This window comes from Poecilia reticulata, chromosome 16, assembly GCF_904066995.2.
Source record: "Poecilia reticulata chromosome 16, P_reticulata-male-v2, whole genome shotgun sequence".
NCBI classification, from domain to species: domain Eukaryota; kingdom Metazoa; phylum Chordata; class Actinopteri; order Cyprinodontiformes; family Poeciliidae; genus Poecilia; species Poecilia reticulata.
In genome coordinates, this window is record NC_088845.1 from 15,937,451 (window position 1) to 15,952,324 (window position 14,874).

Consider the following 14,874-nt stretch of genomic DNA (forward strand, 5'->3'; position numbering starts at 1 on the left):
GCAAAAGAAGTCTGTTGTCCAAGTAAGAAGACTCCTTTTGATGGTTTATTAATCCACTGAGGCAACCCAGAATAACAATACGTTCTCACTGCTTTCTGGTACTGCTACTGTTATGGGTCGAATTTAAGTCCAGCCTGGTGTATGCCAGTACTTCACCTGCTTACGTACTTTTGAAATATTAAATTATATATTTTTATGATAAATATAGATATGAAATCGGTATAAAACGTGTATTCATACTTTTGAAAACCATCTTTTTCACATATTAAAATCAATGTGAAATTTATACTGATTTCTGCATTCCAATAAAAATAATTGACTAGTTCAAGAGACATGCACTAACCTGCATGCATGACAATCTTAAAAAAATGAGAGAAAATAACCGGTATGTGTTTATCAGACTGATATAATTACTGCCAAATACAACATGAATATTACAATTATATTTAGTACTATCAGTTACTTATACATTCTTACATCAATCAATTTTGGGAAATGAAGGTAAAGTACCTAATCATTTAGACTTTCTTGCATCACGAGTACCATTATGAAGATGAATTCTCCCTTTTATGTTCATGCACAACCTTTTTCAACACAGAGAGATAGCTTTTTTTTTTTGGAGGCACATTTGTGGAAACGTTGTGAGGGCTTTGCGATTTAGGTGGACGGCAACCTTAACTTTTACTTAAAAGCTCCTTTAATGGATTATGCGCTGCAATTAAAAATTGTAGCTCTTCTAGATCTGTCAGAATTTCAAAAGAAGGTCAAAGATTCAGCGGATAAGACAAATTTCAAATATTTTACAGATTGTACTTACTGTCTTATCCAGTTGGGGTCAGTGTTGTGTTCTGAATGAACTGATGTCAGTTTACTCTTTTTCAAAATTACTTTAATTACCACTCACTACTTGCAATTACTGATTCCTGCAGTAAATTAAAAGCACTGGAACAAACTCAAAATACCATATATCTAAATGTATTTAAGAAGCTGTTAAGTGAAAACAGAAATGCGTTATCTGATGGAAAATAAACTGATCTGGATGGTTACTTAAAAAAAAAGTTAGGCAGTCTATGAGATAGTCAACAAAGGGCTTCACAATTGAGCATCATTGGCATTCAGCTGCAGATACAGTAACTGCCATGAAGTCTGCAGAAATGAAAGCTCATGGAAGCACAAAGGACGAGTTTGACCACAGGCTAAGGTTTGCCCATCTTTGAATCTGATCGACTCCCACACAGCATCTCCCTCTTTACTGGAGTGTTCATTTCACTGCATGTCTCACCCACTCTGTGTCTGCTGCTCCCTCTTCCTTTTCTCCTCATTTTTTTTCTTCCTCTGCCACTGCTGACAGTACTACGAATCTCTGCCTATTTTCAGCAAGCTTTCTTTTCCCCCACAGATGCCCATTTTTACACTAGTTTACCATTTATTTCCCTCCATCTCTGTTTCTCCCTCTGCAAGTCTTCCTGTGCTCATAGTGAGGAATGCAGCATGAGGCAAGCGGTGGCTTTTTGGCTGTTGATACTTGCGACTCTGCTCCGAGGTGAGTGACTTGGACGGGTGCTTTTGAGCGGGACTGTGCTTGAACAAGAGTAAATGGGTCTTTTGGATGTATATTTTGTGCGTTCCTGTATTTGCACGTGAAAAAAATTTATTCTCTGCAAGTTAGAAACAAAGTGGGTCTTAATGTTCAGAAAAGAAAATTGATTTCCTTTCATGATGAACCAGCTACACTGTCATATGTTATCATCTCCACTGCAGTTTACAAGATAAAACCCTGGGTTATATATATATATACACTGCTCAAAAAAATAAAGGGAACACTTTAACATTTAAGTGAACACTGAAGTGTTCCCTTTATTTTTTTGAGCAGTATACATATGATATCTCTTAAAAATTGGTGGATATACATACTGTTAACAATTTATATGCTGTATAACTATATTTCATATTGATTTACCATTGTCTTAAAATATTGTTGTAGGTGCAACGATTTCATGACATCAGTATTTACTACGATGGTTTTTGTCCCAAGGTTTTACTGTCACATTATGCTGTCAGCCCATACTTTAGTGGGAAAGATTCAGTTTTGTTTTTCTGAAATTGCACTCACATTTGCTACCTTTTTTTTTTTTTTTTGCATATGAGTCAACATGGAGTTTCTCCGGTGATTTTACAGCTTTGCTGCCTTTTTTCCCCACTTCTCATTGCCATTAGAATCCTTTGAACTAAAATGAACTTCTCTATATTGCCCTATGCCTCAGTGAGGCTAATTAGTGTCATGTGTAAAATGCATCTTTACAGATAAAATGAAGGCTCAAAAAGAAAAAAAAAAAAAAAAGCACTCAACCTGCTTTGCTATCACACTTGAAGCCATCTATGATCAACCAGGCGTTGATGTTTGCATTTGCTGGAAGCTGGAACGAAGACAACATCATCCTCCTCAATCTTATTAAAATTCTTGTGTCAATTACATCAGGATAATACAACAAACACTTTTCGGGACGACCGACAGCCATTAAGTCTCTTATTTAGTAGTCTATATGTGTTTATCTTAATCTCGCTGTAAACCCAGCTGATCTGCAAAGGACTCAGAGGTTTGTTTGTGAACGTTGGTGAAGAGGATGATGCAACATGAAGATTAAGGAACATAGAAAACAAGTCAGGGATAAAGTTGTGGAAAAACTGAGAGCAGGGTTGGACTATAACTCAATCCCCAAGCTTAAAACGTTTAACAGAGCAATGCTGATTTCATGATCTGAAATTCAAAATCGAACAGCACAACTTTCCAAAATTCGATTCGATTCTTGTATAAATTGAGAGGTGCGTGAAAGAGAACATTAACCAGAGAAGCAGCTAAAAGCAGGCCCATATTGACTCTGGAGGAGCTGCAGAGATCCACAGGTCACGTGGGATGGATCTGTTGACAGTTGTTGAAAATTTCCCAAATTTTTCCCCTCTCCCTATTTCTTTTTACACGTCTTACCTATTTTGAGTAGAACAGCAGGAAAATATGGCTTGCTAAGTATAACTAAATACTCTGACCAAATTAAATGGCGATGGATGAACAATTACTTATTTAATAGGACTCGTTTGCAGTGCCAGTAATTGTGACATCAATGACAAATATTTCAGTCAAATTCGTTTCCAGCTGTTTTTTTTCTTTTCTTTTTTTTAAATTTCCAGTGTGAGGTTAACCACCGCAACAAAGCTCAATACATTTTAAGGCTTTTAGCGCATCATTACAAGGTGTGGTGATAAATGTGAAATGCACTGCGGATGTGAAAGGTAAAGGAAATGGTGATCATGGTGGTAAATTACCTAAAGAGGAACATTATGAACACAGAGAGACTATTAACCTGCATAAAGGCATTCCATCTGTGAAGTCAGAGTCATATTCAAGGTCCTGTTGGTGAATATAGATCTGACGCCCCACAGTGAGAGAATTAATCATACATCGTTTCCAGGAGCTCTCCCACTGTGAAGTCTGGCTACAGAACAGACATTGTACAACTATTCCTTGCTCTCTGCAGTTGTTTTTAGCATATTTAGTGCACCTCTTACGCCCACCTTTAACACATCTCCCCCAAATCATCTGGGATTTCACAGCAGAGTATGAATCGAGAGTGATTTTAGGCTCTTAGCGTAGTTTCGTGGCAGAGAGGGAGAGAGCGAGCGCTTCCTTAGCCCTCATTGTTGTGAGTGCTGTGTGTGTCTGTCTGGGGTGTTTCAGTGTTTAATGGCCTCACTATTTCCTGAATAAAATGAAGCTGACGCTTTTATGGCATAGGGAAGACTCCGACTGGGTGCTTGTGATCAATCAAAGACGTAATTGATTAAGAAGAGCGGGACTATTTTTGTCTTCCTACTCGTTTTTTTTTTTTTTTTTTTTTTACCCCTGCCTGGGCGCACACTCACATTTCTATCCTCTAACTTCCTTTCCCAATGATTCTGTAGTGTTTTTTTTGTCCTTCCTTCCCTTATTTGACTAAATCCATCACTATAATTGCAGTACTTACCTTCTTTTGTCAATTTTCCTTTATTTTGTGATCTGACAGCCATTTTTCTCCCCTCTACCACCCTCACCCACCGCCGTCTGTCCAGGATCAGTGCAGGGTCCACACCAGCGTTATCTTCTCAAAGAACTGCTGAGGGACTACAACCCTATGGAGAGACCAGTGGCCAACGACTCCCAGACCCTCACTGTTCACTTCTCCTTCACTCTAATACAGGTCATGGATGTGGTATGCCTCAGTAGTCCTAATCATTATTGTTATTATTAGCTCAGAAAACCAAGAAAAATCTAGAGGAAAAGTCAGAGCTGTTTGTATGGTTGCCAAAACATTTTATTTAATTTTACGTTAGACCGTTCAGGTGTTTGATCTGTTCATTATTTAAAGGGTTTGTGTTGATTTTGGTCGTATTCCATCCCTTTTTAATCCACGTTCTTTATGCTACACCTGAAAAACCTTCACACAAAGAAGCCGAGCTAGACTGCTGGATAAATGTGCTCATAAAAGGTGTTTCCTTTAATTAACACCTGATTAATTTTTCAAATACCTGACTTCTTCCAAAAATTCGTGCTTGGTGGCAAAGAGCCCACTCTTCTTGAATTGAAAATTGAAGCTTCTTGAGCTGTGGATCATGCCATAGCATCTTAGTAGGGTATATAATTATAACACATTAAACAACAGAAGAATCCTGTTTTTATTTTTACTCGGGTCTCTTTGTTTGATATTAAAATTTGTTTCAGAATCTGAAAAAAAGAGCCAAAAAAAAAAAAAATCCAAAACAGAAGGAAAAATGAATCTGTAAAAGTGTGAAGACTTTTAGCGTCTCTGTAGCTTAAAAGAGGTCACACTGTGTTGAGCCCAGAGGATTTTTCTCCTCTTGGTTGGAGAACATTTCAAGTGCCTCTGGCATTTTCTCAACAAGCTGCCATGCGCCTCAGGGCAAGCAACTGCTTTTCACTGGTCACCTTATGATGAAAGCCTGATTGGTGAAGTGTTGCTTTGATTAGTGCCCTCATGTAAAGTGTTCCCACCTTGCAGAGCTCTCTTTTGTAGTGGGAATTAGCTTGTGAGCTATGCGTCAATGCAGAAGCTTTTTTTTTATTTTTATCCTTGATTTCTAAGTAAGGCAGCTGTTGAGAAGAACATTTGGAGAAGATTATAGACTTCTTACAAATGCAGAATACTGACAGAAATTGCTTGAACGCTTTAATGATGACGACGTTTTTAGCTTGCTGCGTCAAGGTGTGACTTGGATGCAGTAACAAGTCATGATTTAACCCTAACTGGACCGCAGCGCATCAAAACTCAGCTGGAGGTGTCAAAACAAAAGTTCTAAGATCTTCACAAGCTGGACTTTTCATACATCCATGTCGTGAATCTCAAACATTAGGTGAAGGAAATTGTCGAACCCTAAAAAAAATAAATCATACTGAAATTGCCTTATTCACTTAGATGTAACAAAAAATGATTGTGATGGCGTCTCTGGGTGAATGAGTACGAGAGATTCTTTGTTGTTTTGAATGTTTTCTTTTTATTCTTCCCTTTTTAAAATGCGAAGAATAAAGAGGCGCATGTAAATTACCGACACTAGTGTATGCTGAAATCTAAATGCAAAGTGTAGGCAAAGCCAACAAATGCAACATTTTAAGGCAGTCTTAAAAAAAAGTAGAATAATGTTTTTTTTTGTTTTTTTTTCAATTGCAAAGTCCTTTATTATCTTATTTGCTTTGTGTCCTGCAAGGATGAGAAGAATCAGATCCTCACCACAAATGCCTGGCTGCAGATGGTGAGTATAATAGATAACATTAATAATGTGCTATTGATCTGTGTTGCAGAAAGCTTTTTTGCGGGCTGCTGCCCATTGCAGTAGTATGCTCAGAGTCATCCCGGATGCTGTTTGGCTTTCATTATCATGATAATGGGTTGCTCACAAGGATGACAGCTTTTTTCTCCTTCCCTAAACATGGCCTTATGAGAGCTCAGTGAATCTATTTTTACTTTATTCTTGTAGCTCAAAATCCTAATATGCACCGTAAGACTTTATGAGCATGAGCATAAATGAAGACGATGCCCCCAGTACAGAGTGTGAGCTGACAAGAAACATGTTTCCCTCATGGAAAAAAAAAGGACACAGTAAAGGCTATGCAGTATGTACATAATTTAGCAAAGTCCTTTCACTTGTTTATATCATTTTGTGCTTGTGCCTCATAGCAGTGGTATGACCACTATCTCCAGTGGAACCAGTCAGAGTATCCTGGAGTCAAGAACCTCCGTTTTACTCCTGACCAGGTCTGGACCCCTGACATATTGCTCTACAACAGGTGTGTAGAGCAAAAACCCATTTAAGGCTCCTGCAGCTTGGAAATGTATGGAAATGTGTTTCTATTGTCATGCAAATTAGAAAAAACATAATACATGTTTTTTTCCCCTCCCAATACTTGATGCCTGAGTCCATTATCTTAAAGACAAACATCTAAACAAGACGCGAGATGTTTGGGGTTTGAATGGGATTGTTCCATGGCACAGGATCTTAATCAGATTCAAGTATGGACGTTGATTTGGCCACTCTGAAATCGTCATTATTTGAAAACCCTGTCCTTTCTGGTATTAAAATCAGCTTGAGGTTTGTTTGTTTTGTTTTTTTCCACAATGGACTTTTAACATTGATTTATTTGCAATTTTTCTTACATTTTTTAAAAAAGAATTTCTAATATCCAGAATGTCACAAAAATGAGCAAGTCTAATTACTTGACTCTAAGAAAGGTTGCAGTTCAACCCAAATTCCTGCTGCTGCTTAAACCTTCGTCACGTTACTGTCTTTTTTCTCAGCGCTCACGATAAGTTCGATGCCACGTTTAAGACCAACGTGCTGGTTAACTCGAGTGGCTTCTGTGAGTATCTGCCTCCAGGTAGGTCTGCACAGCCGGAGCCTCCGAATTTAACTTGTTTATTCATTCACAAAATACACTCATCCGGCAGAAAGTTAATTTAGAACAATGTCTGCTGCGTTCAGATATTTTTAATTTCCCCCTTCTTCCACACGACTGCCATGAGAGTTAATTATTAATCACATCCTCTCTGTGTCACATAAGAAGGGGGGGCGGGGGGGGAGGGGGGCTGTTACTGCACTGTAAATAAATTTTTCTTCTTGTCTCTGAATTTTTAAGGGATATTTGTCAGCACGTGTAATGTGGACGTGAGATGGTTTCCATTTGACATCCAGCGCTGTGAGCTGAAGTTTGGCTCATGGACTTTTGACGGCTGGCTGCTGGACATCCAGATGAGGGAGGCAGATGTGTCGGGGTACATGCCCAACGGAGAGTGGGACCTTATGGGTACGACTGCGTAGAAACTGGGCTGTAAATATTCACAGATTAATTAAACCTGTCACAAATCAGAGTATCTTCCCTCAGATTTTTATTCATCACAAAAAGGCAGCATTTTAAATCCTGCATGCGTGCACGGCATTATAATTAAACGTTTATATTCAGCCATATTTTTGGATCAATTCCGCTCCTGCGCCACATTCTTTTCTCTCGTGCCGCGCAAAACACAAAAAAACATTTTATTAGCTGCCATCAGTCACGTTCTGCTGCAGAACAATAAAATGTCGCGCCGCATCTTTTTTTTATTTCCCCGTCTTTTCAGAGGTCCCGGGAGGTCGTAATGAGGTTTTCTACGACTGCTGTGCAGAGCCGTACCCAGACGTGACGTTTGTGGTGACGCTGCGACGGAGAACCCTGTTCTATGCTCTCAACCTGCTCATCCCGTGCGTGCTCCTGTCCTCCATGACCCTGCTGGTCTTCCTGCTCCCCGCCAACTCGGGGGAGAAGATCAGCCTCGGTGAGACGCCACAACTGGAAAGAGGCGGTGGGATGGTGTGGTGGAATGAAAAGGGACACACTGTGTGTGTGAGAGCATGGATTTAATATCTAATCTCTCCATGTCTAGCTGTGAAATTGAAATTGAAATCGAAATTTATTCAAACATGATACAAATATACAAATTAAATAGTGCACAGTAACAAGAAGTGCATAAAAAAGAAGAGTAAATACAGATATTTGTTTCAATTAACATATCAGGCTCAAAATGGGGTAGGAAGAAGTGAGAACTTCTTAACTCCTACCCCCTAAACACTTGAAAACTTACAGTCCTACTGTTATTAACAAAATCAAAGTCAAGTCAAAGTCAAGTGGCAGTCAGCAGGTACTAATATTTACCTATACATTTTCCCTTTTTATGCTGGTTTGTCTTTCCAAACCCTTACACCAAGTGTTATCTTCAATACACAAATTATTGCTTTCTCTCACCCATATGTCTATCTCTATTGAAAATGACCTCATTGTATTTTCTTTTGAATTGTTTTAAATCTTCATTTAACTTGTTCCATAACTTTACACCTTTAATTGAAATACAGAAGCTTTTTCTTGTTGTTCGCACATTGCGGATCTTTAAGTTTGAGTGACCCCTTAAGTTATACCCCCCTTCTCTTTCAGAAAACATGTTTCAAGTCATGTTGTACACTGTGCGTACAGTGCTTTGTAAAATGTATTTACATCCACGAGCTTTGTCACAGTAAACCCGTGAACTTAATATATTTTTTTGGGATTATGTGAACAATGTGAAGCAGTGCAAAAATGGTGAAGGTAAAAAGTTTGCTTCTTTTTTCCAAATTTTAATGACTAAAACATGTAAAAGTCTGGTGTGCATTTTTATATCATTCCCTGTACTCCAAATTAAACATGCACTCAGAAGTTAAGATAAAACTGAAAGCAAAATACAGTTTTGTTTGTAGATATTTCTGCTGTAGTACAGAATAACTTCAAACCTACCAAGACATGACCGTCTGTAGCTGTAGCAGGTCGAGCAGGAAGAGGCTTTTTTTTTTACATTTGAAAAAACACAACACACTACTTTGACATGTTCTGTCTGAAAACTCCAAATAAATGTACTCGTGTGTTTGACTGCAACCTAATGCGAAAGAATGTAAGGAACATGTATACCTTTGAGCTGTTTTAAAGAGTTTTTGTTCTAATCTTCCCCCAGTAACAATTAAATCAGAATTTTGTATCAGTTCTTTATTAAAGCAGAATGAACCAATGGAAGGAAAGTGGTGACAATGACAGAAAGGTTAAAAAGATGAACTGAGTACAACCTTTCGAGTGCCAGGAAGATGGATAATTGAGGCAGAAAATCAAACGCGTGATAAATATTTCACTGTGGTCCATTCCTGTACCTCCATATTTAAAGGATGGTATATTTTTCTCACTATTACTCCCTGGTGTCCTGTGTCTGCCTTCAGGCATCACCGTTCTGCTTTCTCTAACCGTCTTCATGCTGATGGTTGCAGAGATAATGCCCGCCACTTCCGACTCCGTGCCACTGATCGGTTAGTTGTTTCTGTTTTCTTATGCAAACCGGTGCATCGTATCTGGATGTTGTTGTCTTTTGTGGTTACTGACATGCTTGTTTCAGGTCAGTACTTTGCCAGCACCATGGTGATTGTTGGTATGTCGGTGGTAGCCACGGTCATTGTCCTCCAGTTTCATCACCACAGTCTGGACAGTGGACAAATGCCACGCTGGGTGAGTTTTTCCACAACATCAGCTCATAAGACGGATGACTCCAGTAACATGGATGGGATTTCAAGTCAAAAGTTTGAATATTTTACAAGATTTTTGCTTGTTTAGTTGTTACTACAGAAATAAGACAGTGCACCACCACTGCAAAGTCTGCTAAATCATCAAAGAGGCTATTTCCAGTAAACTCAGAGTTTAATTTGCCTCATCCTATAGGAGCAGTTTTCTCATAAAGGGCTTTTGCTCTTTCGTTGACCTCGGCGGTTCCTGTTAACTGCAATTTCTTAATTACATTAAAAACTCTGAAAATGGCCACTTGAAAACACTTATTATCCTGGTATGATGGACATCAATTATGTTATTTTACTGTGCCAGCCTGGGCAACGGTTAAGAGGAACTCATAAATGCTGACGGATAAATACTGCTGATGTTGTATTTTGTAGGTTTTTAAAATCATGAGGCCTTCTTTGACGGAAATGGTGGACAAGTCAACTTCACATACGTTGACTTCTATCCTGTTTTGTAATTTGAACTGGACAAATACAAAAATACAAAATGTTTCTTATTCAACAAGAGACATGTGCAGTTTTTATATGAATCCCTTTCTAACGCACTAAGGCAACATTAGAAAGAGGTCCAGAAAAAGGAAATATGTTATTTGTCAGTTGTGCCATGAAGAAGTTTAGTTTTGCTTTTACACATAACGCACTACGGTGGGAGACAGCATTTCTGTGTGCTGAGGAGGTGTCTCTTGCTTGCAGTGAATGCTTTTTACAGGACTGTACTACAATTTTCCCCTCATCCAATTTGTGCATCTTAATTAGTTGTGGGGCAGCAAAAGGAGTGCCTCATTAATGCAGGAACTAAAGATCATGCAAATTTAAGCCAACTGCAGTTGCTACGGGTTTGAGTGTTTGAGTTCTTCTACTTGTCAATCACTAATGTATTCTGATTGTGTTCTGGTGTCATTGACCTTCAGGTGCACTTGGTTCTGCTGCAGTGGGTTCCTTGGTTTCTGCGCATGAAGCGACCAGGAGAGGGAGCAGAACCCACTCTCTCCAGCAGCCAAGCAGACTCTCACAGCAAGACTCTGTCCTCTCCAACCACCACCACCACCACTACGATCCCCATCCCCATCCCAGCTCCTTGCATCCTACCACAAGGTCTCAGTGCCCTGCAGGCGAGCTTGGCGCAGCTCAGCCACCCTCTGTCCCACCAACTTCCTCAACGCCCCCAGGTTAATATCCAGCCTAACCCTAGCTCCAATCCACCACCTCAGCCCAATGGTCATCTGCCTTACATGGGCTTTCAGACCTTCCAGACCACCGCTGAACTAGAACCTGTTCAGAGGTGCCGGACTACCAGCCATGGGCGGGCCAACAGAGGATCCGGTGGAGGAGGAGAAGGAGACGAAGGGGCAGCAGCAGCAGGAGGAGGTGCGGTGGGAACGATTGGAGATATGCCAATACATCAGCACCTCCAGTCTTCAAAGTTTGCGAGCCCTCCACTGGAAACTCTAGTATCTCCAAACCCTGAGCACACAGGTGCAGCCACTGGACCCTGCGGCTTAGATCCTGGGGGTGGGAGATCAGCTGCCCTGCAGAGCCACAGCGGGATGATTCGATCTGTTGCTGTGGACAACCAGCTGCAGGCTCTTCTGACGGAGGTGCAGTTCTTAGTGGAACGCGTTCGCGAGCAGGACCGTCAGCTGAGTTTAGCAGAGCAGTGGCAGTTCGCTGCTGCCGTCATCGACCGCCTGTGCCTGGTAGGATTCAGCGTTTTCAACATCATCTGCACAATCGCTATCCTCATGGCTGCCCCTAACTTTGGAATAGCTCTGTCAAAAGACTTCCTCTGAGAGATAAGGAAGCAAGTCTGAGAAAGAGGCTGGTGCGACGAGACGCTGATGGAAGCACAATTTTGATTTTAAAAGCGGGGAAAGGACTACTCTCAGTGACTCAGAAACTGTAGAGTTAATTTTCTTATGGGACATATATAGAACTCATTCTGTAGCATATGTGAAAAATAATCAAATCTGACTTTCATTAAACTTGTGTAAAGACTAGCATTTGTAAGATGATGCCCAGGTGAGAGCAGTACAGAGTTACATTTATTCTTGTGCGTCTTCATTCCAGCTATAAATTGTGACATTTTGAAGTTATGATGTTGGTTTGCCTGCTTCCACTGGGCTTTGCACTTTCTGAAGGTTTTGGTTTAATCTCTACGTCGAGGCCTGCCAACAGCAGCCGGCCGTCAGTTCTTACTCATTAAGCTAACTGGCTGAACATGGCCATCAGCCACCCATCAGTTAAAGCTAATGCTACATGTGCTAATGAACAGCAAAGCTTTGATTCATTAGGGTGGGAAACCTGGATAACCTGTGCCAAACTGTAGAGATTGAGGAATGTTTTTCTTGCATCTGGGATAATGAAGAAATAAACATATATCCACTGCCTTAATGACTCTTAAGACAATGTTTCAAATATAGGCGTTGAACTCATCCATATTTTGGTGCCACTCTGTTATAGCGCTGTCCTAGAATCACTGACCACGTACAGAGAGGCTTAGAAAAACGTGGAATCATGTAGGTGTAGCTTTTCTATGAAAATAAAAGGCAAAGCCCTCAACTGCAGTGGTATCTACACATGCTCACTTTACACAACTCCGCTGGTGGAGAAAAAGCATGTTGATGCTTGTTGAAATATATTTTATATTTTCTAGGAACATATTTTAGTAAAGAAAGTGTCTTGATGTCTCTTGTGAGTAGAAAGTAGCTGCATACATTGTTCAGGTGTGTTTTTGAGCAGTTCTTCCATAGCTTCAGCTTCATAACTCGATTGAGTTTAATTTGAGTGATTGATTGGGTCACTCTTTCAGTTTTAGCTTCTGTCTCTGAGACAAATTGATTGTTTTGTTGGTTGTGTGCTTGGGATTACCTGACTGGTAAAGTATCTGTCCCTATTTAATATTATCTGACTTTCTTATTAATAATGTCCCTGTACAATAAAATGTTTTGTCATTATAAGCATCTTTTAGTACCATAGGCTGAAAAACAGTCCCATGCTGTGATTTCATCACCTAACTTTAGTGTTGCTATGGTGTTTTTGGGGGCCACTCCTCCGCCAAATTTAAATTTCCCAGTACTTCAATGACTTATCCAAATATTTTACAGCAAACAAAAATGCTTCAGAATGTTTTTTCTTCAACAGTGGAGTCTTGCACTGAGTGGACATACTCAAGGGCTATGCAGTTAGGTGGATTACTTATCTCTCTGAAGTTCTCTGTGACTGATTTTTGATTGTTGGACAGCTCTGCAGATAATTGTTTTTGACTCTGCTTAAATGATATCGTTTCCACTTTCAGGTTCATAGTTGCTCTGCTCACTGGAACATTCGGATGTTCAGACCTATGTACATTTTGACCGCTATTTGTTTGCTCTGCAACTAAAGTGAAGTCACTAAGAGAGAGCCTTTCTCTCAACAAAACATAACTTTTGTGCAATAACTGGGTGATGATGACTTGTGAAACCTATAACAGACACTCAATTAAAAATACAAAAGTTAAGATTCAATAGTTCTGATAGAAACAGGGCTGCTTTAAAAAATACGGACATATTTCAGCTTGTTTCATGGCATTCTGATTATTCTGCTGTTCATTTTCTCCCTTTTTCACTCTATTGTTTTATACACAATCTAATTTATGGCAGTTTTTGTTTTTATCTGTTTGCAGGTGTGGGTAACGTTAGTTTTTAATGACTTCTGGCGAGAACATATCTATAATGAAAAACACTAATGTGTTCCGTGGGTGTTTTCACATAAGCTAGCAATCTGAATGACTGACCCACTTATGGGTGCATCCATAAATGGCCATCCATAAATCTTGGTCAAGAGTTTGGTGTCTCAATGCCAAGAGAGGATTGGGATGTTGGCTGCTAGAAAAATGCTCTCTTGCACTATTTTCCCACAACCTTTTACATAAATATGAGGGTATAAGCAGACATGGGCAAACATCTTTTTCATAAGCTGTTCTTCTAATACCACAAAGTATAAGCATCGTCTACATTTTTTTTTTTTCTACACAAAGAAGTGAAAAATTAGACTACTCTCTGCACTCTGGGTGTGCAATTACAATCTGTTGAAAGCAGGTCCTCTAGTCTAAAGGGGTCTGAAGTTCTAATTAAATTATTAAATCAAAGTTCATATTTGAATTAATACATAATACATTAAGAATTAAAACCTGTGATATGGCCTTGACTCAATTGTTTAACAAAAAAAAACTTTACAGTGCAGTTCATATGTTAAAAAGCTTTGCAGTGTACATATAAAGTTTAATCAAAACAACAAATAAAAGTGCATAAAATTACCATATTGATTTATTGTTGGGACGTGTTTTGGTGCTTTCTTAGCTTAAAAAGTGATCTAAAAGAAGGGGGAAATATGACCAATTTAAGTTTGTGTTATTGCTTTTGGTTTGTGAATGATAAAAGCCTGCTTATAACAAATGGGCAACATTTGCCCACAGTTACCAAATACAGACCAGCCACAGCTCTGTATGTATTAAAATATCATCCAGACAAGATGCCCAGAAACTCTAGGTGCTGTAAATAATTTTTCAGGACGCGTATCAGATTGTATGAATCCTTGAAGTTATTAATGTGAACGTACAGGGAAGAGGAGATGAGACTAGAACACGTTTTTGCATCACTTTTGTTGGTTTCGGTGCAGGACTTTAATTTCTGCGGAGCAAAAAGCAAACAGATGCTTCCTCTAAAATGTTCAGCATGCTGATGTGGAAGGTGTTGTTTATTCTATTCATTAATGCGATTCAGCGCCTGCCAGTATTACTGGCGTGCCGGGAAAAGATGTGCGCAAAAGCCTTAATATAAAATAGAGTCACGAAGACTTGGTGAAGCAAATCTTTGCTGCAGTCATCTCAGTAGACAAACTTCGGTTGTCTCCCAGTCTTATTTTTGTCACAGTTTTTGGTTGTTTTAGACTCGGTAGTTGTGGATCTGTAGATATGGGTCAGTTTCCTGAAGGTCAACATGTCTGCGGCCTACGTATGTCAATTGTTCACTTGTCTTTTTTATTTTGAAGAGTAGTAAAGACAAGCATTTGTAACATCATGCACCTTAAGGAAACAGGAAGTGTTAGATGATGTCAGAAGACTTTTTTTTCTCCACATAGTGTTTTAACATTAATAAAGTTAACAGGAAGTGTATAACAAACAAAGCCATGGCTTTAATTATGTTTATTTTATTATCAGTGGTATAAATGAGTGTG

At 39.4% G+C, this 14,874-nt stretch overlaps 1 protein-coding gene across 4 annotated transcripts; it reads left to right on the plus strand.

The window, feature by feature from the left end:
* Positions 1–831: 831 nt before the first annotated feature.
* Positions 832–12,047, plus strand: LOC103478178 (neuronal acetylcholine receptor subunit alpha-7-like). Of its 4 annotated transcripts, none has more exons than XM_008431743.3 (10): positions 832–1,543; positions 4,105–4,244; positions 5,755–5,799; positions 6,225–6,334; positions 6,843–6,922; positions 7,181–7,348; positions 7,662–7,856; positions 9,316–9,402; positions 9,489–9,598; positions 10,572–12,047. In XM_008431743.3, exons 1-10 carry the CDS (start codon positions 1,492–1,494, stop codon positions 11,448–11,450), a joined length of 1,866 nt encoding a protein of 621 aa, XP_008429965.1. In that variant the 5' UTR covers positions 832–1,491; the 3' UTR covers positions 11,451–12,047. The 4 variants fall into 4 exon arrangements, with proteins under 4 accessions (XP_008429965.1, XP_008429966.1, XP_008429967.1 ...); XM_008431744.3 differs by having other exon boundaries at positions 6,228–6,334; XM_008431745.3 differs by having other exon boundaries at positions 4,105–4,232.
* Positions 12,048–14,874: the final 2,827 nt, after the last annotated feature.

Bases quoted from the DNA above. Each gene is read 5' to 3' on its own strand.
- LOC103478178 (XM_008431743.3), top strand. From the start codon at position 1,492: ATGAGGCAAGCGGTGGCTTTTTGGCTGTTGATACTTGCGACTCTGCTC. The intron at 6,923-7,180 runs GTAGGTCTGCAC...TGAATTTTTAAG, and splicing joins CTGTGAGTATCTGCCTCCAG to GGATATTTGTCAGCACGTGT. The intron at 9,403-9,488 runs GTTAGTTGTTTC...TGCTTGTTTCAG, and splicing joins CGACTCCGTGCCACTGATCG to GTCAGTACTTTGCCAGCACC.